General features: G+C 45.6%; 2 protein-coding genes and 1 long non-coding RNA gene across 14 annotated transcripts in view; 1 reads left to right on the top strand and 2 right to left on the bottom strand.

Annotated features, from left to right (window-relative positions):
- Positions 1-386: 386 nt before the first annotated feature.
- On the bottom strand, positions 387-14,264 carry CACFD1 (calcium channel flower domain containing 1). The gene is made up of 5 exons (XM_083721460.1): positions 13,969-14,264; positions 9,248-9,320; positions 6,093-6,218; positions 4,140-4,247; positions 387-4,014 (listed from the first exon to the last, which is right to left on the bottom strand). Exons 1-5 carry the CDS (start codon positions 14,102-14,104, stop codon positions 3,918-3,920), a joined length of 540 nt encoding a protein of 179 aa, XP_083577586.1. The 5' UTR covers positions 14,105-14,264; the 3' UTR covers positions 387-3,917.
- Positions 6,673-9,002, top strand: LOC310836358. The gene is made up of 2 exons (XR_014560034.1): positions 6,673-7,671; positions 7,771-9,002. It is a non-coding gene; the product is annotated as an uncharacterized lncRNA (long non-coding RNA).
- Positions 14,265-16,775: 2,511 nt separating the features above from the next.
- The window catches only part of ADAMTS13 (ADAM metallopeptidase with thrombospondin type 1 motif 13), a 34,011-nt gene continuing 25,599 nt past the window's right edge, over positions 16,776-25,187 (bottom strand). For 8 of the 12 annotated variants that reach the window (XM_083721318.1, XM_083721317.1, XM_083721315.1 and 5 more), the window contains 6 exons: positions 24,712-24,916; positions 23,507-23,843; positions 21,920-22,066; positions 20,308-20,484; positions 18,980-19,164; positions 16,776-17,308 (listed from right to left, as the gene is read on the bottom strand). In XM_083721318.1, coding sequence (XP_083577444.1) covers positions 17,156-17,308; positions 18,980-19,164; positions 20,308-20,484; positions 21,920-22,066; positions 23,507-23,843; positions 24,712-24,916 — 1,204 coding nt within the window. In that variant the 3' untranslated portion in view covers positions 16,776-17,155. Of the gene's footprint in view, positions 17,309-18,979; positions 19,165-20,307; positions 20,507-21,919; positions 22,067-23,480; positions 23,844-24,711; positions 24,917-25,187 lie in introns of those variants that run through there. The other 4 variants (XR_014559988.1, XR_014559989.1, XR_014559990.1 and 1 more) reach the window with 3 other exon arrangements.

Here is a 25,187-nt window from a genome sequence, read left to right on the forward strand (position 1 = left end):
CCCCCTCACTTTTGGTCTTTTGAACATTCATCATCCACGTCAGCATACTTTCAAGCTATCTTCTGGAATCATGATGGTTAGAACTTGGAGTGATTAAAAAGTAAAGCCATGCAAAACACCCAATTCTGTACTGGGGAACTTTCAGAAAAAGTGAAACACGTGCAATTTTCATAAGATAGGAAGTAGCTCCTCTAAGTCTGAAATAGCTCTGAAAAGATCAAAAGGGTCAGAAGCTCTTTAATCCACAGGAATTAGCTCTATAGAATGCATCCTGCTTTTTCTGTTTCCAGAGCACATTCTTTAGCAGCAGGAAGCACATACATACACAAACAAACACACACGCATTCCACTGTAGTAAGTAGCTTTTGAAACTGAAGAACTTATTACCAGAGGTAGAATGGTCTTTTTATTCACTGCATACACAAAAAGAGGATCAGTGACAGGCAGGTTCAGTAAACTGGTGGTTGTCAAGGGATTCTACACAGAATAAAAACTGGTTTACTCCGATCAACCCTTTCCCCCGTAGACCAGTGATGCAAGCCAACAGTCTCAGCTTCACAGAAGTGGCCCATCCCATTTTGCCAACTGAGGAGAAACAGGAAAGTGCACCCTTGTAGCAGCGCCCCCTCAAAGCCTCACTTACTGGAGTTGTATGGTGACTTCCAGCGAAATCCCCCTGGAAGCCACAGCTGCACAACCCCAGCACTAACCCATGGGATTCCACTGCCTAAGCTGGGCTGCTTCATCTGCCTCATGGGCCCTAAAGATTCACATCCTTGAAAAGGAGGAGGCCATCTGCTCATGGTTGCTTATCCTGTAGGCCAGAGATGACCAGCCAGTTGCCTTCCTGAATCTTACTTCCAGAATCCCTGGCCATTGGCCATGTTGGCTGGGGCTGATGGGAATTGTAATCCATGAACATCTAGGGGACATACTCTATGCAATATCCCTCCACTAGTGCATCATATAATTCATGAGACAGGCATAAGGACCTCTTCACACAGCACGTAGTTGAGCTATGGATTTTACTCCAGAGAGCTGTTCCATGAGGGGCACCAAGCAAAGATGGCTTTAAAATGGGTTAGGACAAATTTGTGAAGGGTAATAAGGCTATTGGCCACAGCTGCTATGTTGTTGTTGTTAATTGAATTTATATACCACCCTATACCTGCAGCTCTCTAGGTGGTTTACATCTTGCCTCTATGTGCCAGTTGCTGGAAATCACAAGTGAGGAGAGTGCTGTTGTGCTTGGGTCTGTCTTGTAAGCTTTCCACAGGCATCTGGTTGTCTACTATAAGACCAGGATGTTGAAGTAGATGGGCCTTTGGCCTGATCCAGCACAGCTCTTGCTGAGGCCCCTTAGTAGCAGGGGTGGGGAACCTCAGGTTCAGGGGCCAGCTGTGGCCCTCCAGGCCTCTCTAACCGGCCTTCAGAAAGCTCCCCAAGCCACATCCTTCAGCAGCCCTGCATCACATCCTCAAGTGGTTTTGCCAGGCTGAAATGTGTCCTAGGACCCTGAAGGTGCCTCTTGCTTGCTTGCCAGGATGGAGGAAAGCAAGGCATGTGTGAATGTGCGCTGAAACTCGTCTACTGTACAAATGTTACACCTGTAGTTTGGCCCACTTTTGCCTCTGGTATGTGGGCCCCGAAGGTTGTCAAAAAGGGAATGTGGCCCTCAGGCTGACTAGGGTTCTGTGCCCCTGCACTAGGGTGCATGCACTGTCTTTCAAACAATAGCTTTTCATTCCGCCATGAATTACAAGATAAATAAATTTCAGAAGGGATCCTAGAATTAAATCATTGCAGTTCCATCTGCTTGAAAGATGGTGTTGGTGAATACAAGTGGTATGTTTGTTGCATGCTAAAAAAAAAACACCTGAAGGGAAAAATCAGACAATACTGTGCAATACTCATCCTAGAAACAAGAAAATGTTATCTCTTATACAGCACAGTAAAAGAAAAAGAAATTCTTACATTGTAGAATCCAGAGTCTCCAATAATTATTCACAAAAATTAACTACGCCTGAGAAGAGACTTATTCTTTTATGCTCTTTCAAAATGGCAGTGATCCAGCTTTGTTCAATCTTCAGAGACGGGGTGAGATTTTTGACAAAGGTCCCTTCCTCTGAAACCTTATCTTTCAACAAGAAACTGGAATCTCTAGCAAAGCATTTCCTCCTAAAGGAAGCCTATAATACTTCTTGTTCTTGTTCTTGTTCTTGTCAACTTCTTGTTGATAATGCATTTGAAAATACTGACCCTTAGCGGTGGGACACAACATTGCATCTGGCAGGTAAGATTCTCACACGCCCTTCTATCAACTACATCTATAGACTTAATTAATTATTCACACTATTTCTGTGCCCTACTCAGTTCCCAACTAGCCCCATCTTCCTCTTCCTAAAAAGACAGTGACCTAACACTACTAGACAGAAATTGTTTCCCAACAAATGAAAGCACCTGACTCATGTTCTATACCCCAAGAGAACAGATCCCCCACCAGAACAGTTCGAGGAACTCCAAATAAATAATAATAATACATTTTTTATGCTTTCCAAAGCAAATTACAAGGAAAAGGAATAATAAATTAAATTTATAGCTACAGGGTATAAATACGGAAAGTGGAATTATCAAGTAGTAAAACAGGTTAAGCAGTAGCAAAGAAGATTGCAACTGCATAGCATTTCAGGGCAAGGAAGTTTTTTCCAGTTATAAAAAGCAGTGACCAGAAACAAAACTGGCCAACTGCTTGAACCATTTTACAGTATTGCATTATGGAACCTAAGATTTGTGCTTTTTACATGTACAAAAAATGCCTATAATTGCAGCTCAAGTGTTTTTTAAGGGAGACGGGGAAGGGGCTTATTGAGGCCCTTAACTTGAAATGCTTTGAGGTATTGTAAACCAATAATTCTCTCATGCCACCTCTGGCCATCTTTGCTGCAAAGTGAGAGCAACAGTTCTCTCAAGGAAGCAGGGGGTCCTTTGCTAGACTTTGGGATGCAACAATGGCTGCCCTTTCCACCCTTGGAAGCCAGGATCACTCCAAAAAGTTATCCTTTTCCCCCACAGCAAAAGCTATTCCTCCCCCCTCCCACTGAATAATCCTAAAAGGAAAAATACCAAATGCAAACAAACTAAAGGTTTTCAAGTAATTTCTCTCCTTAAGAAAATGCATCTCACAAATCAACACACAGTTTGCTCAGTTCTAAAATTACTAAAGAAATGGGTCTAAAAATTCATCAGGGGAATAATTCTCCGCAATGCAGAGGTGGGAAAACAAGACTCTAAAGTAGGAAGACAGCAAGGTCCATCAAGCCCCCAAAGTTTGTAACTCTAAGAGAGAACACCAAATCAGAGACTGGGTTGGTGGCTCAGATATTCAACACTGAGGTCCTAGAATTCATTGGGTACCACATTTTCCAGCTCCCAAAATAGCTTCCCCATCACCCCAAATGTCAAAATAAAATCAAGGCCCAGAATGTAGCTTCTGATGATCTCAGAAGTACCGTATTGAGCTGCTAAAACTGTATCAAAAGGCTATTGCAACACAGGCAACTAAGAGTCCACCACAGTGATGTGACAAATGGGGCTTGTTCACCCTATTTGGTTCCACACCAACCTGAGAAAGGAGCAGGGTGGGAGAAGGGAGGACCCCCACATTAAATCCTGCCCCCTTAAAGCTGCAGCATATAAGATTCACAGTGTTGCATAAATGAGTTTTTTTTTTTTTTTTTAAATGTTCTGGGGACAAAGGAGAAGGTATGTTTTCATTCTGCACTCTCCGGCTTGAAATTAGAAGTTTTGAAAGAATTTCACAGCACAGGATTCCAAGGCCAGTTTCTAAGGCTGGAGTGAATTCCCAAGCTTTGCTTTTCAATGAGATGGGAATGACTGGCCTCAAAAGAATGGCGATGTCACACGGCCTGCGGTTCAACACTTCCTGTCACCCCTTCTTCATTTGTTTGCTTCCGTTGCAACTGCTGCATCCTTGCATACGTGATGGCGTCTCCCCTACAAAAGGCAAAAGACAGCATAGGAGCTTGGAGTGAGTGGCGGTTTTGACAAGCACAGCACCCAAGAAAGACCAGCAATCCACTGGCTGAAACAGGGAGGGAGGGAAAACTCTTCTCTCTTACTTTTTGCCTAATGCTGAAAGTCCATAGAGCACTCCCGTCGCAAAGGCAATGGCATTGCCTAATAAAGTTGTCAGAGTCAGACTCAGTATAACTGGGAATATAGCCATCCTGGGGGAAAAGAGAGGAAACTTGTGAAGTTAAGGCAGTGTCGTGCTGCAATCCACTTCAACACAGGATGCCTAGCAAAACAAGGACCCAAATGTGGACCAAGCATTTGCTGGTACAGGATTTGTGACCTCAGATTTTTCGCTTCCAAATGGTCACTGAAATGACCTATTGAAATGAATGAACCCAAGTTAGGCATGCATGCCCATGAATTACAATGTGTTTTAATCACACAACCAGATTTAGGGTACATACAAATTAGATATTGGAAAGGGGTCTGCGGAGAGGGAAAACATACCCAGCTTCAAGAACCAAACTCATTCAAGGGGGGAAAGTTTAGAACAATTTGTATTTTAAACATACTGAGTGATATCCAACAGGTCAGTGTCAGAGTAGATTCACTGAAAGTTACTGGACAAATGACTGAACAGGTCTACTCCAAATATGAGATATTGCCCATTAAAAACTTTTCTAGGAAGCATATGCCAGGCAACACTCATTAACCTTAAAAAAAAAAAAGATTTAAAAGATTTTCGCCACATCTGCACCATGCATTTAAAGCTCTATTAGATAAGTTTTAAACAGTCATGGCTTCCCCTCAAAAAAAGAATCATGAGAATTGTAGTTAGCTGAGAATTTTTAGAAAACCCCATTCCCCTCACAGAACTACAATTCCCAGAGTTGTTTAATTATCAACCCCTCTTTCCAGGGAGTAGGCCAGCCTCCACCAGGCCTCTTCTTCCTTAACTGTTACTTGAGGGCAGCCATTCCACCCCAGGAAGCCAGGCTCATTTCATCAGCTTTACTTGAGGCCCAGCTTCATCAGGCACCTCCTGACCCTATACAGGACCAGATGGTCAATACTGGAACAACTGTCTAGAAATCTGTGCCTGTGTTTTTTGTTTTCCTCTACCCTCCGTGTCCTTTCCCCCTTGCATGTCATGTGGGTTCTTGTTAGATTGTAAGCTTGTGGGTAGGAACTGTCTTGTTTTGTTTGTATTACAAGCTGCTCTAGGAACCTTTTTGGCTGAAGAGTAGGGTACAAATGCCATATATATATATATATATAAACTCTGGGATAGCTCAGTTGGTAGAGCACGAGACTTTTAATTTCAGGGTTATGGGTTTGAGCTCCATGTTGGGTAAAAGATCCCTGCATTGCAGGGGTTTGGACTAGATGGTCCTCATGGTCCCTTTCAACTCTACAATTCTATGATTTCAGAAATAGACTGGAAAAAGAAGTTGCTGAATTGCAACTTATTACCAAAATTAAAACCACGGAGAGACCTGGTCTGAATAGAGACATTGGATTCTTATCTCATTATACATGATAAAGCTATTTTTAGCCATCTCACCCCTTGCTTTTTCCTGTAAGACCAATTGCAGTCGTCAACAGTCATCAACAGGTTTACCACACCTATCAGCCAATCACCCATTCCCACCATCCTTCTGAGTAATACCCCTCCCCACCCTCTCACAATATATAAGGGTCTGGTGACTCCTGTTTCAGTGTACAGTATCTGAAGAAGTGTGCATGCACACAAAAGCTCATACCAATAACAAACTTAGTTGGTCTCTAAAGTGCTACTGAAAGTAACTTTTTTATTTTGTTTCAACTACGGCAGATCAACACAGCTACCTACCTGTAACTATTCTATGATTCTGTGATTCTTCTCATTAGTCATCGTCCCCTTCCAAACCACAAAGAGTATGCTTTGTTGTGTTTACTGTGGATTTGTTATGCCAGAGCACTTTAACTGTGCAAATTTAGAGCTCTGGTATGCACTTGAATCCCTCTGGCACAATATTGGCAATCCAGAGTCACTCCCAACCCCAGGACACACTTACCCGCAGTAGAAGGCACCTTTCTGCCATGGACGCAGTTTGTCTGCCCTTGCTGACACAGCGTTTGCAAACTCGATGAACTGGCAGCAGAAGGGGGCCTCACACAGGAAAAGGACGAAGGCATTCAACCTTTGGGGCAAGAAGTCACACTCAAAACCAGAGAGAACCCACCCCATCCATAATGAAAGGACCCATCCGGTGAACGCATGAATTTTTTGCTGGATCAGGCCAATGGCCCATCTAGTCCAGCATCCTGTTCTCACAGTGGCCAACCAGTTGCCCCAATAGGAAACCCACAAGCAGAAGCCAAGGACAAGAGCTCTGTCTTCTCCTGTTGTTTCCAGCATTCAGAAGCATTGCTGCTTTGAAGTGTGGAGACAGGGTAGAGCCATCATAGCTTAGAAATCATGGATAGTCTTCTCCTCCATGAATTTACCTCATCTTCTCTTAAAGGTGTCTTAAAGTTGGTGGCCATCACTACCTCCTGTGAGAGCAAGTTCTTCTCTACACTAAGAGAAGAAGTCCACCCTTTCATCTGTCCTAAATTATTTGACTTTCAGCCATGTTGGATGCCCATGATTTAAACTTTTTTCTACCCACTTTCTTCATGCCTTGCATAATTTTATGAACTTCTACCATGACAACCCTTGCTTGCCTTTTCTCAAAAGTCCTAGACACCACAGCCAGTGAAACTCTTAGACTGCTTTAGGTTCTAAGCTTTTATAACCTTACTGGGGCCAGAGGGCTATTTAGCTAGTACAGTCGTACCTTGGTTCTCGAACAGAATGCGTTCTGGAAGTCCGTTCAACTCAGAACCGTTCGAAAACCAAGGCGTGGCTTCCGATTGGCTGTAGGAGCATCCTGCAGCCAATCAGAAGCTGCGGAAGCAGCGCCGGACGTTCAGCTTCCAAAAATTGTTTGAAAACCGGAACACTCACTTTTGGGTTTCAATCGTTCGGGAATCGATTTGTTCGGGAGCCAAGGCATTTGAGATCCACTGTAACTGGAATGGGCAAATCTGCCAGTTTTGGTTTCTCTCAGTTTCTCATTTTTCTGATTTTAAGTTCAGTTCTTTATGTTTCTACAAATGTGCAATATTTTCCTTTGTAAAAAAAAAAAGTCCACATGAAAAACCACCCCAAACTTTTTCCTATGTGCACATTTTGTTATGAATTTTTGCCTATTATTATTCATTTCTCTACTGCTTTATATTCTTAATTAAAAAATCTCAAAGCAGCTTAGAACCCACATTGAAACATCAAATAAAACAATCCAGAATAAAACATTACTAAAGAAATTCAAGTATACATTCAAACAAAGATATTTAACAGGAAACTAAAATATTATCTTAAAGATTTCAAAACAGAACATTGCAAAAGAGACCAACTACAGAATGCGCATTTAACGCAGCAATGTTAACAAACAAATTATCGTAAACATTTCAAAAGAAAACATTAATAATGTCAAATATAAAATGCACATTTAAAACAGCACAACTAGCAAGAGAATAAAACATTACCTTAAGCACAGAACATATCTGCTGCTGCTACCAATCCTGCCATTGGTGGTTCATGGCATAGCTGTCAACTTTTCCCTTTTCTTTCAAGGCATCCTATTCGGAATAAGGGAATTTCCCTCAAAAAAAGGGGAAACGTTGACAGCTATGGTTCATGGCAGGCAGTGGTTGTGGAAGCTCAGGCTCAGTGACCTGGGGCTGCACTAAGAGACAGCCAAGACGGCAATTTCCCCATATATAAAGCATTTTTATATGTTACTTTTACTGATCTATGTACTGATAGGCACACTTTACCTTCATCTATGCAAATTTGGACATATGAGCTGGCTGGAGAACTGCACTGCAAAATCCAGAGAAGCACAAATTTCAATATTTGGCTGTGTTTCAGTTCTCGTTGTTTCAGAAAGTGTGGGTGTGGTTGGTGTGCCTTTAAATGCAGCCGACCCTCCAGGTACGGTGATTGTTAGCTTGGTCTGACTCAATTATGTTGTCTTGGGTTCTGTGTTTTATTTTACTTCTAATTTTAAGTATTTTAAATTTTGTAGTGTTTTAAAAGTTTTCCAGTTTGTACTGTGTTGTTGTTGTTTTAAATCCTCCACTTTGCTTGCCCTGGGGCATTGACTCAGAAATGTGGCTTTAAAATATTTTCAATTAAAATTGCATAAAATAAACTGGCAGCAGCTCTCTGGGATTTAAGAGCAAGAGACTTCCCAGCCACACCTAGAGATGTCGGGAATTGGACCTGGGACCTTCTGCATCCAAAGCAGATGCTCTAGCACTGAGCTATGGCTCTTTCCCTAGAAATAAGGTAAGATACTAGTCCTCGTGGTTCTGAAAAAACAGCCCATTGACGCATGGAATTGCCTAGTACTCAGTAAGACCCAATGTCCATCTAGCTCAGAACCGTCTGCATTGATTGACAGTGGCTCTCCTGGAGATGCCAGGAGATACCAGTAAGCTGTGGCCCTCTCCCAAAGCCACTCTGAACTGTTTTCTATTTTCGGAGCCACAGGGACTCAGCTGCAAATACAGTCATACCTCATGTTACGTTTGCTTCAGGTCAAGGGTTTTCAGGTTGCGTCCTTTGGCGACCTGGAAGTACTGCAAAGGGTTACTTCCGGGTTTCGCCACTCGCGCATGCACAGGTGTGCAAAATGATGTCACACGCATGTGCAGAAGCGGTGAATCGCGACCCGCACACATGCAGACATGCAGGTGCGGATTGCGTTCTGCTCATTTTGCAAACGGGCCTCTGGAATGGATCCCATTCGCAACCAGAGGTACCACTGTATAACGTTTTAAGTGCATTTTAAGTGTATTAAACAAATGTGACACTAGGTGGCACTGATGAGCTAATGGCAAATTCCATATACACTTTACTACTTTTTTTTTTTTTTTTTTAAAAAGCACTTTCACAGTGTTTTTTTTATATCTGTGTAGATTTAGCCTGGGGGGTTGGAACTGGCAGGAAGGCCAGAGACTGTGCTAAGTGGGCAGTGCAAAGGCCACACATCCCACAAGGACAAATAATTCATTGCCTGCCTCTGCATTTGCAGCAGACTTCTATTTCAGTTGGTGTTGACTTGCAGCACCCCGGTGCTCGAAACAAATATTCACCGCAAAGGAAGTCAAGTTTACTTACATCATCCAAACGCCAGCTGCGATGTTGAGCGGGTGAATAGTCACACAGTTAAAGAGGCCAGCAAAGGCACACGCTGAAAGGACAAAGCAGGTAGAAAATGTTAAGATCAGCCCCGGTGGGTCAAGGCATCCTGTTCTCACAGTGACTGACCTGATTCCTCTGGGAGGCTCCCAAGAAGGTCCTGAGTGCAACAGCACACTCTGTCCACTTGCATTTCCCAGCAATTGGTCTGTCTACACTGGTATGTATGAGGTGTTAGAGGGATGTAGGTGGCGCTGTGGTCTAAACCACAGAGCCTAGGACCTGCCGATCAGAAGGTCAGAGGTTTGAATCCCCGCAACGGGGTGGGCTCCCGTTGCTCGGTCCCTGCTCCTGCCAGCCTAGCAGTTTGAAAGCACGTCAAAGTGCAAGTAGATAAATAGGTACCGCTCTGGCAGGAAGGTAAACGGCGTTTCCGTGCGCTGCTCTGGTTCGCCAGAAGTGGCTTAGTCATGATGGCCACATGACCCGGAAGCTCCCTCGGCCAATAAAGTGAGATGAGTGCCGCAACCCCAGAGTCATCCGCGACTGGACCTAATGGTCAGGGGACCCTTTACCTTTACCTATGAGGTGTTAGGGGAAGGGTAGTACATCTGGCAGGGGACATAACATGCTACTTCTGGGGTAGCTTGTCCACCACCTCCCCCCCACCAGCTCTCACCTGTGACTCCTAGAAGTTGCCAGCATGTGACAGTGGCCACAACCCAGGAGCAGCTTCAACTGGCCGGCTAACCAGGGAAGGATAGCTGATGGGTCTCAAACCATTGCTGAGTCAGAGACTACTCCTGCATGTGAAAACAGGCTCTGGTGGATTGAGTGGATGAGACCAATAGTGGGTCCAACAGTGAAGAAGGCGTTTGGCATTCATGTTGTAGAGGGAAGTGAGGGGCAGATGGGGCTCATCAACCTAGGAGAGCCAGTGTGGTGTAGTGGTTAAGAGCGTAGTCTCGTAATCTGGTGAACCGGGTTCACTTCCCCGCTCCTCCACATGCAGCTGCTGGGTGACCTTGGGCCAGTCACACTTCTCTGAAGTCTCTCAGCCCCACTCACCTCACAGAGTGTTTGTTGTGGGGGAGGAAGGGAAAGGAGAATGTTAGCCGCTTTGAGACTCCTTAGGGTAGTGATAAAGCGGGATATCAAATCCAAACTCTTCTTCTTCTTCTGTAGCAGAAGAGGTACCCTTCCAGGTAGTAATAGTGGAAGGTAGGAAGGTAGCCCATCTAGCTGAAGAAAAACTCTGATCCTAAACCTCCACTGCCTTGTGGGATATCTTTAGGGGGCGGGGAAGGCTAAGGAGTAAATCCTACACAAATTTGGAGTCCCTAAGATGGATGGATGGCACCTTGCTGTCCTCCTTCCAGCAAATCTTGCAGCCAAGCTGGTGCCAAACATATTGCTCTGCTTTCTTCTGGACCACATTGAAGAGGCTGAGAGGCTTGTAGTCTGGGCAACCCAGGACCTCCAAATACTGCCCAGGCTTGCACACCACAGAAGATCACAGCAGTTTGACTTCAAGAGGCACACTAACAATGATATTCACCGCTTCCAACAGTGGACATCGAGATCCATACCCTTGTCCTCCATGATTTTGGCTACGAATCTTCTTTTAAAGCCATCCAGGTTGGTTGTTATCACTACATCTTGTGGGAGTGAGTTCCACAGTTCAACCATGTACTGTGAGAAGTGAAGCTGCAAAGTGACATCACATGATGAAGATGACAAAATTTTGTGGCCATTCTGAGGACAGGTTCTGACGCTGAGGGCTAGTCACCTGCCTAAGGTCACGCTCTGCTTTCATAGCAGAGAAAAAACTTTGATGTGATTATCCTGGACGTAACCAGACTGGGTTCCGAGAGCTTTGAGAACTGGACGTTTGTTCTCTACAAACTCCAACAATGTTTCCAAAACTAATTTTTGTAGCGTTTTTTGGTGTGGGTGGGAGAATTGAGTGCATCTGTGTGCATCTGTTTTCTTTGTGCCATTATTTCTTGTCAACTCAGCTCTGCTGGCCCTTGTTTTTTCATGAGCAGTGTCGCATAATACTGGGATTAAGTTACCTGCTGACGACCGCGAAAGGGGTCTGATGCTGTATCGGATGCAGAGAACCTTGCTGCAAGTTTAATGAGGACCAAATCCCAGGTGGTTCCAAGGCTTATTTTCGGACTGTTCAGGGCATAGTTGCTTTTTTTGTGGGTGGGGAGGGGCAGGGGGAAGTGCTGCCTTTAAAAGCAGCCAAATGTCTGAGAATTTTAGCAGGTGAAACTTTCCCTAACAAGTGGGTAGGAGAAGCAGAGAGTGGAACCCAGCCAAATTCTACTATAGCCAGAGCCAGCTCGCCCATGATGCAAGGAGAATAGTGGCTGGGACAATGAATGTGAATTTTTGTACAGTAGGCCAGATTCTACAGCCTCACACACCCCTCTCTAACCTCCATGTAGACATGCAGGAAGCATTATCAGAGTTCAAGGGAAAAAAAATCTTCTCGATATTTGTTTGAAGGGAACCCTGTGTGTGCCGCAGTTTCAGCACCCAGCCTCCGCCAGAGTGCTCGGCCTCCTTCTGAGGACATGAAGTTGCTCATGCATCGTGCCTGTGATGTCACGGGCCACATCTGCTGGGCCCCCTCAATCTTGGGGCAACCTGGAGCCTCTGCTCAAGGAGGGGTCAACACTTGGCTGGTGAGGGGTGTGGCGTGAAGAGGGATCCAAGGAACAGAAAGAGTGGCCTGGGGCTGAGGAATACCAGCTTGACAAAATATTACACAACAAGTTTAAACATAGGGAGCAAAGTACAGCAGGAACAAAGTTCAACCCCGCTATCAGGTGTGCCCTAAACCATGAGGAAGAAATCACATTACAGAGAAGCAACTGGGAACAGGTATCCATGGCTGGGTGTAGCAAGGGAGAAGTTATTTCAAGTCGTAAGCAAGTGTCTCAGGCACAGTCCCCAACTTAATCAGCCTTTGCAAAACACTTTTTAAAAACACTGACTTCTACAAAAGTAAACTCTGCTTAGAAATGCAAAATACCGGAGAACGAGCAAATCGACTATACAAATGGGCTCTGCAACAAAATGGTACAGCACGGAGTGCTCCTGTACCCAGTCGGCTGGGCAGCCATGCCCTCCATTCCATTCCTGAATGAGAGAGGGTGCACTTTTTGAAAAGAGCTTCATTCTATCTATCTGCTTTTATTTATTTGAATGTTTCCAGGCCACCTTTTAGAGCAACACCCTTGCAAGGCAGCTTACGGCAAACACAAAATGCAATATTACATTTCAATTAAAAACAAAAACAAATCAAGAACCAGTCAAACCAAGTCCCTTAACTAACCCACAGGCTAGCAAAGGGCCATTGTAGTGAATGAAAACAAACTTAATATTAGAAAAAAGCCAGAAACAACACAAAACTAAAACAAAATTTTCAGGCCAGCTGCCCTATTAAATCATTCAAGGAAAAAGACGCTGGAAACGTGTGGTTTTTATATAAAAAGTCCAGCTGCGCTGATGGCAGACATATGCAAATAACTTGAATGGGTGTGTCACAAGCATGGAGTCACCACCAATAAGGTCCCAGTTCTCATGCCCCTGCCTCACAGAGCTACAATTCCAGTGTGATTTAATAGTTGATCCCTCTTCACAGGGAACTCGGGGAACTGTAGCTCTGTGAAGAGAATAGGAGGTCATCTAACAACTCTCAGCACCCTTAGCAAACTACAGTTCCCAGGATTCTTTGTGGGAAGGCATGGTTGTTTAAAGTGGTATGTTATTGCTTTAAATGTGTAGTGCAGATGTGGCCTGAGTCAATATCGGCTGGCCCTGATAAGATAGTGGAGCCTCCATGGTCGGAAGCAGAGTACCTACTAAATATCAGATCCTGGAGGTGAAGAATATGGAATGGGTAATATCATTGTACCCTTCTTACTGGTTTCCTGGTGGCATGTGGCTGGCTGGACCTTTGATCTGATTCAGTCATGGAGTTCTTATGAATCAGGATGGTGGGGGGCATTTAGGCACAAGCAGAGACTGGGTGGATGTTCCCTACATGACACCACTGTAGACTGAGACATGAGAGAGACCACTGGCTGAGCTTGAACTAGTCGTTGCCTCCCAGCCTCACCTACCTCACAGGGTTGTTGCAATGATAAAATGGGGAGGGGGAGAGAGAGCCTTGAACTCCTTTGAGAAAAGGTGGGATATTAATATATTTTTAAAAAAAAAACAATGAAGTGACTCTGAGTAACTCAATCAAACACCAAATACAAACATTTGCTAATGCAAAATAGGCACTACCCTGTTGCACTTTTGATCTGTTTTGCATATTGCACACCCTGATGTAGGTATTTATTTACCTACTAACTATATTTAAATGAAGGCAGTCAATAGCTTAGTCCTCTTGACAGCTCACAACAGAAGAGTGACAAAACATGTTTGTTTTTTTTAAAGAAAAAACCCACCCCCAAAAACTTGTGTACAAAAAGTTTGCAGTGCTATTCCCCCGCCCCCTACAGGAGAGAAAATTAAAGCAAAAAATGCCCAAAGACACAAAATCAGCCAGTCGGTGCAAAGCAAGCCCCCACCATAGGAGGCAAATTGGGTCTTAGGACTTTGTTCTGGAGGTGCGGGGATAGGGGAATCACTGGAGGAAAGAACTGTGGGGTGGGAGGAGTAAAGGAAATACTCACAGATGCCCCCAATGATGCCAGCCAGTCTGCATAACCACTTGTACCACCAGGTCATCCCATCATCATCATCGGTGGAAGACGGGGTAGCAGCAGCAGTAGCTGCATCTGACTGAGGCTGCTCTTCATGGGAATTCATCCTGCCTTTGGGTATGTGTGTTAAACGACAGGTAAATCCACCTTTCTCCTTTGCTGCTTGCCACTGTAATTTCTCCCCCGCCCCTAGCACTGGGCAGGATCCTAGTCCTCAGCGCATCGCTGTACACCCACTGCCCACCCACTGTCCCTTTAAAAGCAGCTCCAGCTGACAATGGAGACAGCCCCGCCCACCCCAACCAGCTGTTCCCCCCCCCAGCGTCTCCCTTTGTATTGCATTCTGGGTCCCCTCCTCCTCTGCAAGAGGATGAAGTGGGAGGGGCTGTCTACATCTCTCATCCATAGACTTAAGGAGGGAAAAGTAGACTGACCTTTGTTTGTTAAAGGCTGCAACTCCCTTGTTAATTTTGAAGCCACGTAATAAAACTGCCTCCAAGCCTATTTTCCAGGGGTGACCCTGGTTTAAAGAAGCTGCCCCGGTTTCTGACTTGATCCCAGAATGTCCCACTTTTCCTTAGGATGCCTGTGTTTTCATTGGAGAAATGTTGGCGGGTATGGAGTTATGTGACCTCCGAGCTGTCTGAAGGCAATCCTGTATAGGGGCGTTTTTTGTTTAATGTTTTATTATGAGTGTGTGTGTGTGTGTGTGTGTATATATATATATATATCGAAGGGACGCGGGTGGCGCTGTGGGTAAAACCTCAGTGCCTAGGACTTGCCGATCGTATGTTCGGCGGTTCGAATCCCCGCAGTGGGGTGAGCTCCCGTCTTTCGGTCCCAGCTCCTGCCCACCTAGCAGTTCAAAAGCACCCCTAAGTGCAAGTAGATAAATAGGTACCGCTTGATAGCGGGAAGGTAAATGGTGTTTCCGTGTGCTGCGCTGGTGCTGGCTCGCCAGAGCAGCTTCGTCACGCTGGCCACGTGACCCGGACGTTTCTTCGGACAGCGCTGGCTCCCGGCCTCTTAAGTGAGATGAGCGCACAACCCTAGAGTCGGACACGACTGGCCCGTACAGGCAGGGGTACCTTTATATATATATATATATATATAAGCTGCCCAGAGTGGCTGGGGCAACTCAGTCAGATGTGTGGAGTATACGTATATATCATTATGGAATGGGATGTCCCTATTTTCATCGCAGAAATGTTGGAGGGTATGCTATAGGAAACTGAGAGATCTCACACCCCCTTAAAAAAAAGGAAAAAGGAAGGGGAGGAATAGCAGCACATGCATAACGACTTTATGCTCCTTCTAAGATGTAATGCTGAATTTTCATGTGAAGTTGAATTTTGAAACATGTTAAAATCTTGCTTGCCAGTGGAAATGGAAGGAGATGCTAGTGCGGTGCGATGGTTAGAGCAGAGCTTTCCAAACTGTGTGTCGCGACACTTTAGTGTGTCGGATGCAGTGTGTAAGTGTGTCACGCGAACGCTCCCCACACACTCCTCTAGGGGATGGAAAAGGGTTAGTTTAACCTCTGGTTTGCTAGTGAAACAGAATTACTGTGTCACGAAATGATGCATTTCATTTCATGTTGAGTGCCACCAACATGAAAAGCTTGGAAAGCTTTGGGTTAGAGTGCAGAACTACGATATGGAAGAGTTTTCAAATACCCATTCAGCCATGAAGCTCACTGGGTGACCTTTGGGGCAGTTAATTCTCTTAACCTAACCTCTACCTCACAGGGTGGTTGTGAGCAATGTTTTTTCCAGGGGTACTCAAGGGTACTCTGTACCTGCGCCTCTTTTTCTAGATAAAAAGGACTGGTTGTGAGGATAACGGAAAAAAGAAAACTATGTACACCACCTCACATGGGTACAGCCAGGCTTTATGGGGGGGGGGCAGAACCAAGTTGTCTGCAATGCAATTGGTCAGTTAGTTAAGCATTTTTATTTGTTTACTTGGTTTAGGGGGGTAGCCCCCCCCGCTACACCCATGCCACCTCAGTCTTAAGTATATATTTTTCAGAGTCTCACTAAGCCACTTCCCAGGGCCCACTGGACTTGTGGACTTGAACACACTTTGTTCAGAAGGGGTGTTGGGAGTAAAGCAACAACACTTGCAATAAGTTGCAGCATTATCAAACTATTTATTCCTGCACTCTGCTGTGTACACACATACACTCAAGGCTGTTGCCACTGCTAGTGTTGCTCGCTAATCCCTCCTACCGCCTGCCTGCCCCTCCACCCTCCCACAGCTCCTGTCTCTCTCCATCCCTACGCTGTTCAGTTCTTACTGTTTAAAACCACCATTTTAAAACTTCCTTTCTCTTCTGCTCCCTTCCCCCACCCTGACCAGGCAAATCCAGAAGTGTGATGCAGCAGTACAAATCCTCCAATGGGAGTTGTACGATGACAGCTTTTGATTTTTAGGTATATAGGAAAATATATACCAAACTCCAACACTATTTGCCTCACAAGTAGTAAGTAGTTCCAACTCAAGAGTTGGAAAACCTGCATTTGCAACTGAGTCTACACATCCTCCAGCGTGCCATGGCCAAGCCTCTATCTGTAGTGAGTGTAGATGCATAACACACACAACTGCAAACATATTTGAACACACTGCCTTTTTCAATATACTGTATACACCCTCACCTAAAAATCAGAGGCATTTGGAATAATAATTTCTAGGTAGAGGACAGCAGAGATTGGCCAACTCAGGCTTACACGATACAGTACACAGGTGCAGGGATTATTAATTTCAGGCTAATAACATTTCAGGTTCACACCCATATAAAGACTTTATTGGCAGATCTCCAAGAGGTATGTGTATGTTGACTTTACCACATGAGAGGAGCAGGACTAACCCTGCTCGAAAACAACAGCAGCAGCATTTGAAGGAAAAATAATTGAATCGGTGGAGATCCCCACCTGAGACAGTGGCAGAGCCAGGGTGAGTTCAGGCATGAGAAGCCCCTCTCTTCCACAGCAATGGGAACAGGTGCAAAAAAAGAGAAGGGCTCCTGCAACCTCTAAGAGTTTTTCAGTGGATATCACTTTCCATCCCTTCCACAAGAGAAACTGTGTTTACTAACTCCCCCTGACTATACAACCCTTGGATGAACAGTTGCCCTTGAAACAACTTGAGGCTGTGTTTATTTGGGCAAAGTTACCCAGTATTCTGCTTGGAAACCGATGCTGGCAAAGTCTTTGCTGAATTCAATTTCGGCCCTGCTCCCAACTGACTCCCAGTAGAATGGCTGGTTTCCATGGAAAACTGCGGTCTTCATGGCACTGACATCTCGGATCTGAAGAATGGAAGGTCAGGTCAGCCAAAGACACAGAAATGTGACATCCACAACAGTTAAACTATACTTTGTAGTGCAGAGTTAAACCATGGAACTCACTCCCACAGTAGGCAGTGATGGTCATCACTTGAGAGGCTTTAGAAGAGGAGTAGACAAATTCATGGAAGAGAGGGCTATCAGTGGCTACTAGCCATGTTGCCTATGCTCTGCCTCCACAGTTGGAAACCATCATTTGCTGGAAACCACAGGAGGGGAGAGTGCTCTTGTGCTCGGGTTCTGTTTTCGGGTTTCCCACAGACACCTGGTTGGTCACTGTGAGAACAGGATGCTGGACTAGGTGGGCCACTGGCTTGATACAGCAGGCTTTCTTTATGTTCTTATGTTCACAATGCCTAAGGATTCCTTCATTTCTCCAGTTTTACTTTACGTTCATTTTGATTTGTGCTTATGATGGTATTGGGAGGGTTATACACGACCACACTTTTGCACCTGCAGATCTTTCAAGGTGGACTTACTGCTTACTACAGTCAGCACGTCCCATAAAATTCCTGCTGAAATCATGTAACTTTTCACACCACAAACATTCTGGTTTATTTATTTTGTCCTACATTTGTTGCATTGGTGGTGGGTTTATCCTGGACTGTTCACACATTCTTCTGCTTTATTGGTTGTTCTGCAATGCTTCCCCAAAATGGAACCACACTATTACTACCTGGAAGGGTACCTCTTCTGCTACAGAAGAAGAAGAGTTTGGATTTGATATCCTGCTTTATCACTACCTGAAGGAGTCTCAAAGCGGCTAGCATTCTCCTTTCCCTTCCTCCCCCACAACAAACACTCTGTGAGGTGAGTGGGGCTGAGAGACTTGAGAGAAGCGTGACTAGCCCAAGGTCACCCAGCAGCTGCATGTGGAGGAGCGGGGAAGCAAATGCAGTTCACCAGATTACGAGACTATCGCTCTTAACCACTACACCAAACTGGCTCTCCACTGCTCTCTACAGGGCAACAAATGTGGGATAAAAAATAAGCCAGAATATTTGTGGTGTGGAAAGTTACATGATTTCAAGGGGGGGGGGGGACCAACAACAACCCAAACCTAGTATGGACTCTGGAGGGGTCCCAAGAGTGGCTATTCCGCCATAAATATCCAGGACAGAAGCAGCATTTTGATGGAAAAGGAGCAGGGATGGGGGAGAGAAAAAGCAGAAGACAACAACAAAATTTGAGTGCATGTTAGAAAATAGCCTCCTGTACAAAGGTAACATTGGCACTCATTGCTCCACACACTTTTGCCTCTGGCTCTGCTCACCATGGGTAAATGGCTCCCAGAAAGTTGTCCAGGAAGGAATGCAGCCAATAGGTCAGTGGCGGACTTTGGTAATATGTTGCCCTGAGTGAGAACAAAATCTGACTTGCCCTTCCCACCTCCCATATTTTTTATTTTCACAATAATTCCTTTTGGTACAGTGGATCTTCTCAGTAGGTACCCATATGAATATAGGTGGTTGTTGTTTTGCACCCCCTTGGTTCAGTGCCCTGTGCGGAAGGAACCACCCACACCGCTGTAAATTGAGTGCCGATCAGGTTCTCCACCCTTGCATCTGATTAATGTTATGCTTTTATTCTTCTAGTGTGTGAGACCTGGACCCTTACTCTGTGCAGTTTTCTCACCGAGATGTAACTGGAGTGTGTTTGGTTGGAGTCAGCTGTTGGGTCCACATATGCAGCTTGAATGGCAATGCGATGCCTTGGAGCCACGTCAACAAATGTCCTGCAAGCCCCTTGTTGTTCCCAGCCTGCCAAAGGCATAGGGGTCACTATTCTCCCACTGGGACCGAACAACTGCACGTCGCAATCTGTGGTTAAGGAAATGGATGCAGAAGACAGCAATGAGTCCAGGGATTTGTGGTAGAGTTTTACTTGTGCTTTAAAACTTTAAAAATGTTTTTGAAAGAGAATGCCTAGCTGCCCTGGAAAAATGAAAGCAATCCGGGAACTCTCCTAGACCAGGGGTCAGCAGACTTTTTCAGCAGGGGGCCAGTCCACAGTCCCTCAGACCTTGTGGGGGGCCGGACTATATTTTTTGGGGGGGAAATAAATGAACGATTTCCTATGCCCCACAAATAACCCAGAGATGCATTTTAAATAAAAGGACACATTCTACTCATGTAAAAACACACTGATTCCTGGACCATCCGTGGGCCGGATTTAGAAGGCGATTGGACCAGATCTGGCCCCCGGGCCTTAGTTCGCCTACCCATGTCCTAGACTATCCCTCCCCAAGTGCCTCACTCTGTGAAAGGACCTGCTTTCCCTTCCTCAGAGCAAGGCAGAGACAAAGTAGCAGTGAAAACAGACTGTAGTTGCATTACAAGAACAAAACATTAAAAGCAAGGGAAGTGTTTGGCTCCTGTGGGTGAGTGCACCACCCAGTGGAGCGCCCGAGCCCTAACATATGTGCTTGGCCTGGGTGGCCTGTGCACCAACCTATTTTTACACTCTGAAAAAAACACCAGAGGATCCAGCCACAGACCTCATGTCTCTCATGGAACCCTAAGCCCTTCTTAAAAAGGTAAAGGGTCCCCTGACCATTAGATCCAGTTGTGACCGATTCTGGGGTTGCGGCACTCATCTTGCTTTACTGGCCGAGGGAGCTAGCGTTTGTCCACAGACAGCTTCTGGGTCATGTGGCCAGCATGACTAAGGCGCTTCTGGTGAACCAGAGCAGCACACGGAAACGCCATTTACCTTCCCACTGGAGTGGTAACTATTTATCTACTTGCACTTTGATGTGCTTTCAAGCTGCTAGGTTGGCAGGAGCAGGGACAGAGCAATGGGAGCTCACCTCATTGCAGGGATTCGAACCGCCGCCTTCTGATCAGCAAGCCCTAGGCTCTATGGTTAAACCGACAGAGCCACCCGGATCACTTAAGCCCTTCTTAGATCTCCCTTTTTCACTTCCAGTGGAGCCAGCTCAGTATGGCAGCAACCAAACCTACCTTGATGGTATTTCTTAGCTGCCACTTTGCTGCTGTACCAAAGGGAAACTCCATTCCCAGGACCCAGGCAGCGCTGTCTCACCACCAGCGTGTTGGTCCTGGTGTTTATGGTGGAATGCACTAGCTTCTTACAGCCTGTCCGCCACATCATCCGTGTAGAAAACAACATCACGTCACCTGGAGCAAAAGACAAGGGATGCTGGGGAACAAGTCAGACTGATCATCCACAACCATTTTATAACAAATGAGACTGTCTGCTGATAGTAGGGAAGGGCAATTAATTCTGTCCATTTTGGTTCCTCTCAATTCCTACTTTTTCCAATTTTGTGTTCATTGCGTTTCTGCATCAGTGTGTGATTTTTAAAAAGGTCCTCATGAACATTTAGCTGCTATTTCTCATAATCTGCTATTATATCTTTATATGCACATGCTTGTTTGTAATCTTAATTGTAAAAATATTTATAAACCACTATTCATTTTTTAAAAAATACTATACGTGAAACAATACAATAGAAACCTTGTATACAGTTAACATCAGAATCAGCTAACTATTCTAGAAATATGCTTTCTTAATCGTCTGCATAAGTCTGACAGAATAGAAAATTTTCCAGCAGGTGCTGAAGCACAAGGCGCCTGCTGAATCTCTATTGGCAGAGTATTCCACAATTTTGCTTAATACACGTATATTTTGGCACAGCACTTTTCCCTAATGTAATGCATTTTTGTATGCTATTCTCTCTCTCTCTCTCTCTCTCTCTCTCTCTCACACACACACACACATATATATATATTAGTGAAAATAGCATTATATATATATATATATATATATATATATATATATATGCTTTCGTAGATTTTCACGGGTACAGGAATGCAGGTTTTGGTGTCCTCGGGTGTCTTCCCGTGTAAAAGTTGGGGTGTCTAGGCGACGTTTCGACGAGGTCTCACTCGTCATCTTCAGGCTGGTGCTTTCGGCTTCTTGTTACTGGAACAGAGCGGGATCTCAATGTTTGAGTTCCTATAAATACTGTAGAGGGGGTGTGGTGTCTAGCCTCCAATTGGAGGCTAGACACCACACCCCCTCTACAGTATTTATAGGAACTCAAACATTGAGATCCCGCTCTGTTCCAGTAACAAGAAGCCGAAAGCACCAGCCTGAAGATGACGAGTGAGACCTCGTCGAAACGTCGCCTAGACACCCCAACTTTTACACGGGAAGACACCCGAGGACACCAAAACCTGCATATATATATATATATATATATATATATATATATATATATATCCAAAAGCATGTTTTCCTGCACACATTACTTGAGGCTGGAGAACTGCGTTGCACAAATTTTGAAGGAGGGCTGTGCTTCGATTCATGCATTGTTTCAGGAAATGTGAATTATGATAGGTTTGTCTTTCAATGCCAATTCAGTTGGATTCCTCTCCCATCCTGAACTGTCGGGGACATATATAACTATGCAGGCACCTGTAATCTCAATTCAGTCCACAGAATAGGGTGGGGAAACTATTTCAGCCTAGCATCTCCTGGTTGAGTTAAGATTTGAACTGGTGGCTTCCCAGCTCTCATGTCCTCCAATGCTATGAACCAAACACTCACCTGCACTGCAGTTCAGGGAGCTCTCCAGCACTTGGACCCTTAGGACCTCTCCTAAGGGGCGGCCAATGGCAACAATGCAGTCGCTGGCTTGCACACCAGTCATGTTAATGAACCCAGTGGAATTTAGGAACAGCTGCCCACAGGGACCTGCAAAGGAAGAAAGGCAGCAATGCTTCTGAATGCCATTCCCATTAGTGCATCTGATCAGCAATTGTGAGAAGAGGACTAGCTGGGCCCTTGGACTGATCCGGTAGGCTCATGTTCTTAAGAGGGCATAGCTCAGTACCAGAGCACCAGCTTCTCTTACGTTGAAGTCATTATGTCATGCTCTGCAACAGCCATTTTATGAATTTATTATTATTAAATTATGTCAGGGGCTCAGGAGCAGAGGCACAGGAGAGGGAGGAAATGGAGAGCGAGGGGGAGGAATCCGAGGGGAGCGTAGGCGGCGGTGACAGTGGTCAGAGGGATTCCATGAGCCTCTCCAGCGAATCGGAAGATTCACAGAAGGGAGCGCCGATGGCCAGGGCAAGGGGGGTGCCAAGGGGGAAACCCCAGAAGGAAGGGGCCAGCGGGGACTCCCAGAGCAGCAGTTGGAAATCAGGACCAGCTTCCCCACCAGAGCGCAGTGGGGGGGAGGAGTCCCAGGCATCGGGACCAGTGTTCTCACCACCAGCGAGAGGAGATGAGTCAGGATTGACCACGCCTCCATCGGAGAGCGGGGAAACGGTCAAGAGGAAAGTTACCGGCTGGGCGCGCGCGCCAAGTTCAAATGTACAGGCGAGCAGCACAGCAGGTAGCCCGGATAGGGAGCCAGGTCCTAAAGCCCGCCGGAAGGAGGGGCAAGACTCAGGGGGGTCAGCATCAGAAGAGTCCAGGAAGGAGGAAACCCCAGGGGGCAGAAGGACCCAGAGGAGGAAAGAACAACGGAAGAGGTGGAGTAAGGCTAGAGTCTTAAACTGGTGTCTAGGAGGCGGAGACTCAGATGGAGCTTCGCCAGTCTAGGTTCTAAGACGTAGAGTTGCACGCTGCGGTTTGGAAATGGAAACTAATCTTCAATAAAGACTTTTATACGCTATTACTGACTAGCGTTGGTCCTCTGTGAGCTGGGACCTAGGGGCAACTCTGACAAATTATTACCTGCCTTTCTCCTTCAGATCCCAAGGTGGGTTACAACAATTTGGAATTTATTACTAAGAACACTTAGCAATCATATGTACACTGTGGGTCCAAAACCACATACAACTCAGGTGTCAACGGCCAGGGTAAAAAAAGTACATCTGTACAGCTTTCTCTGGAAGCTGTATAGTTAAGAAGCCAGATGTACCTCTGTGGAGAGGGAATTCCAAAACTTAGGGGCTGGCACAGAGAATGTTCTCTTCCAGGAAACCACCACCCTGAACTTTTGAAGGCTTTTCTGATATTAACACCCAAGAGAGTCTGTAGGAAAAGAGGTGGTCTCTCAAATATGCCCCACCAATTGCACTTCCTCACAAATGTACTTCCTGGCCTAAAAGGGGTTGGCAGCCCCTGTTAAAAGGCGAAGTCTAGTGATAATCACACGTAAGTAAATACAAGCTGCGCAACTGTACTCATCAGCGTCCCACAGTATATCCTCAAATTGTTTCATGGAAGGAGCTAATCCATCAGGCTGTGGAAGGTTCAAAGCTCTATGGTGTGGCTTTTCTGGGCCAATGGTCACTGCAGCCATCAGTTGCTCCATAGGAGGCGGCAAAGTCCTGAGATCTGTCCTGGAGACTGGAGCTGCTGTGGCCTGTTCAAGGCATGGAGCGACAGAGCAACTTCGCAACATCACAGGCTTGGGGGAGTGCATGCAAAAGGTGGGGTTCACCCGTGCCCCAGTTTCGGGATTGACGCAGAAATCCTGTCGTGTCTGAATACCATTCCCACAAGAGGCAGAACACTGGAGGGAGAAACCCAGAAGCAATTTTTAAATGAACAGTAATTGGCTTATGACACTTCTATGCTGCCTTTTCCTCAGAGACCACAAGCCAGTACAGATGGCTTTCCGTTTTGTGTGAGAAGGGTGGGCTGGGAAAGAATGACTCCCACAAGGGTGGCATTTGGGATTTGAAGCTAGGCTGATCTAGCTCTAGTCTAACCCAGGGCTCCCCACAACCAGTTTGGGCTGGAGGTCACATTTGGAAATCTAAGAAAACTGTGGTGGGCACCACAAAATGCCCATTTCACAGAAGAAAAGCTGGTGATACTGAATCCGCCTATCTAAACAGGCAAAACATTTAACCACTTTCCCAAAAAACAAAGACTGACAAAAAAGCAGGCAATGCCCCCAGAACAAGTCCTCAAAGTAAAAAAAAAAAACGAGGGGCAGGGGGCCTTGGCAAGTGCCACGGGGGGTTCCTGAGAGCAACTCAGCTCTGTCCTAATTCCAACACATCTCTGAATGGTATTGAAGCCTGAACCAGGGGTGGGGAACCATTTTTAGCCTGAGAGCCACATTCCCTTCTAGGCAGCCTTCTGAAGGCCACATTCCAGTTGTTGTTGTTGTTGTTGTTGGGGCCAGAGGCATAAGTGGGAGGAGCAATGGATGGAAATTTTGCTTTTGTACAGACTCACCCCACCCCATCTCCATCTTCCATCCAAGCAAGAGGCATTATCAGACTTAAGGGACACATTCTAGCCAGGCAAAAGCACTTGAGATATGAAGCAAGGCCAATGGGGTATGTGGCCTGGGAAGAGTTTTGCTGGCCAGATAGAGAGGCCAGGTGACCCCAAGGCTTTAGTTCCCCACCCCTGACTGAAAGGTTTACCTGTGTCCATTTGGTGACCCTCCATTCATAAGGGCAGACCCGGATCACACAAGGCACACTGAAGGGGGGCTTCTCTGCTTCTGGGCACTGGCTCTTAGCCAGCTCAATCTCTTGTCCCCCAGAAAGCTGCATGCAAGTCACCAACTGGGTGGCTACCCCAAGTCCACAGGAGGAGGAACACGGACCCATTCTAGTCACTTTCCACCTTCTCAGAGAGAGAGAGAGAGAGAAGAGAGTTGATCAGTGAGTCAAGTGAACACACACAACTGCCCTCCTCAACATCCCCAGATTTTAACAGGACCCTCCTATCATTCCACTTTGCACAAAACATTTGGGAATATCAGATTATCTATATCTGTCTATACTGCTCTTCATAAATACAGCCCAGAGCAATTTACACACCACATTCAAATTCAATCTAAAACATCAAGGTAATAAGAAAATTATATGTAGCATTTTAAAGTTATCTGTTTATG

The sequence above is a fragment of the Podarcis gaigeae genome (genome assembly GCF_964106915.1).
Source record: "Podarcis gaigeae genome assembly, chromosome: Z".
Lineage (NCBI taxonomy): Eukaryota > Metazoa > Chordata > Lepidosauria > Squamata > Lacertidae > Podarcis > Podarcis gaigeae.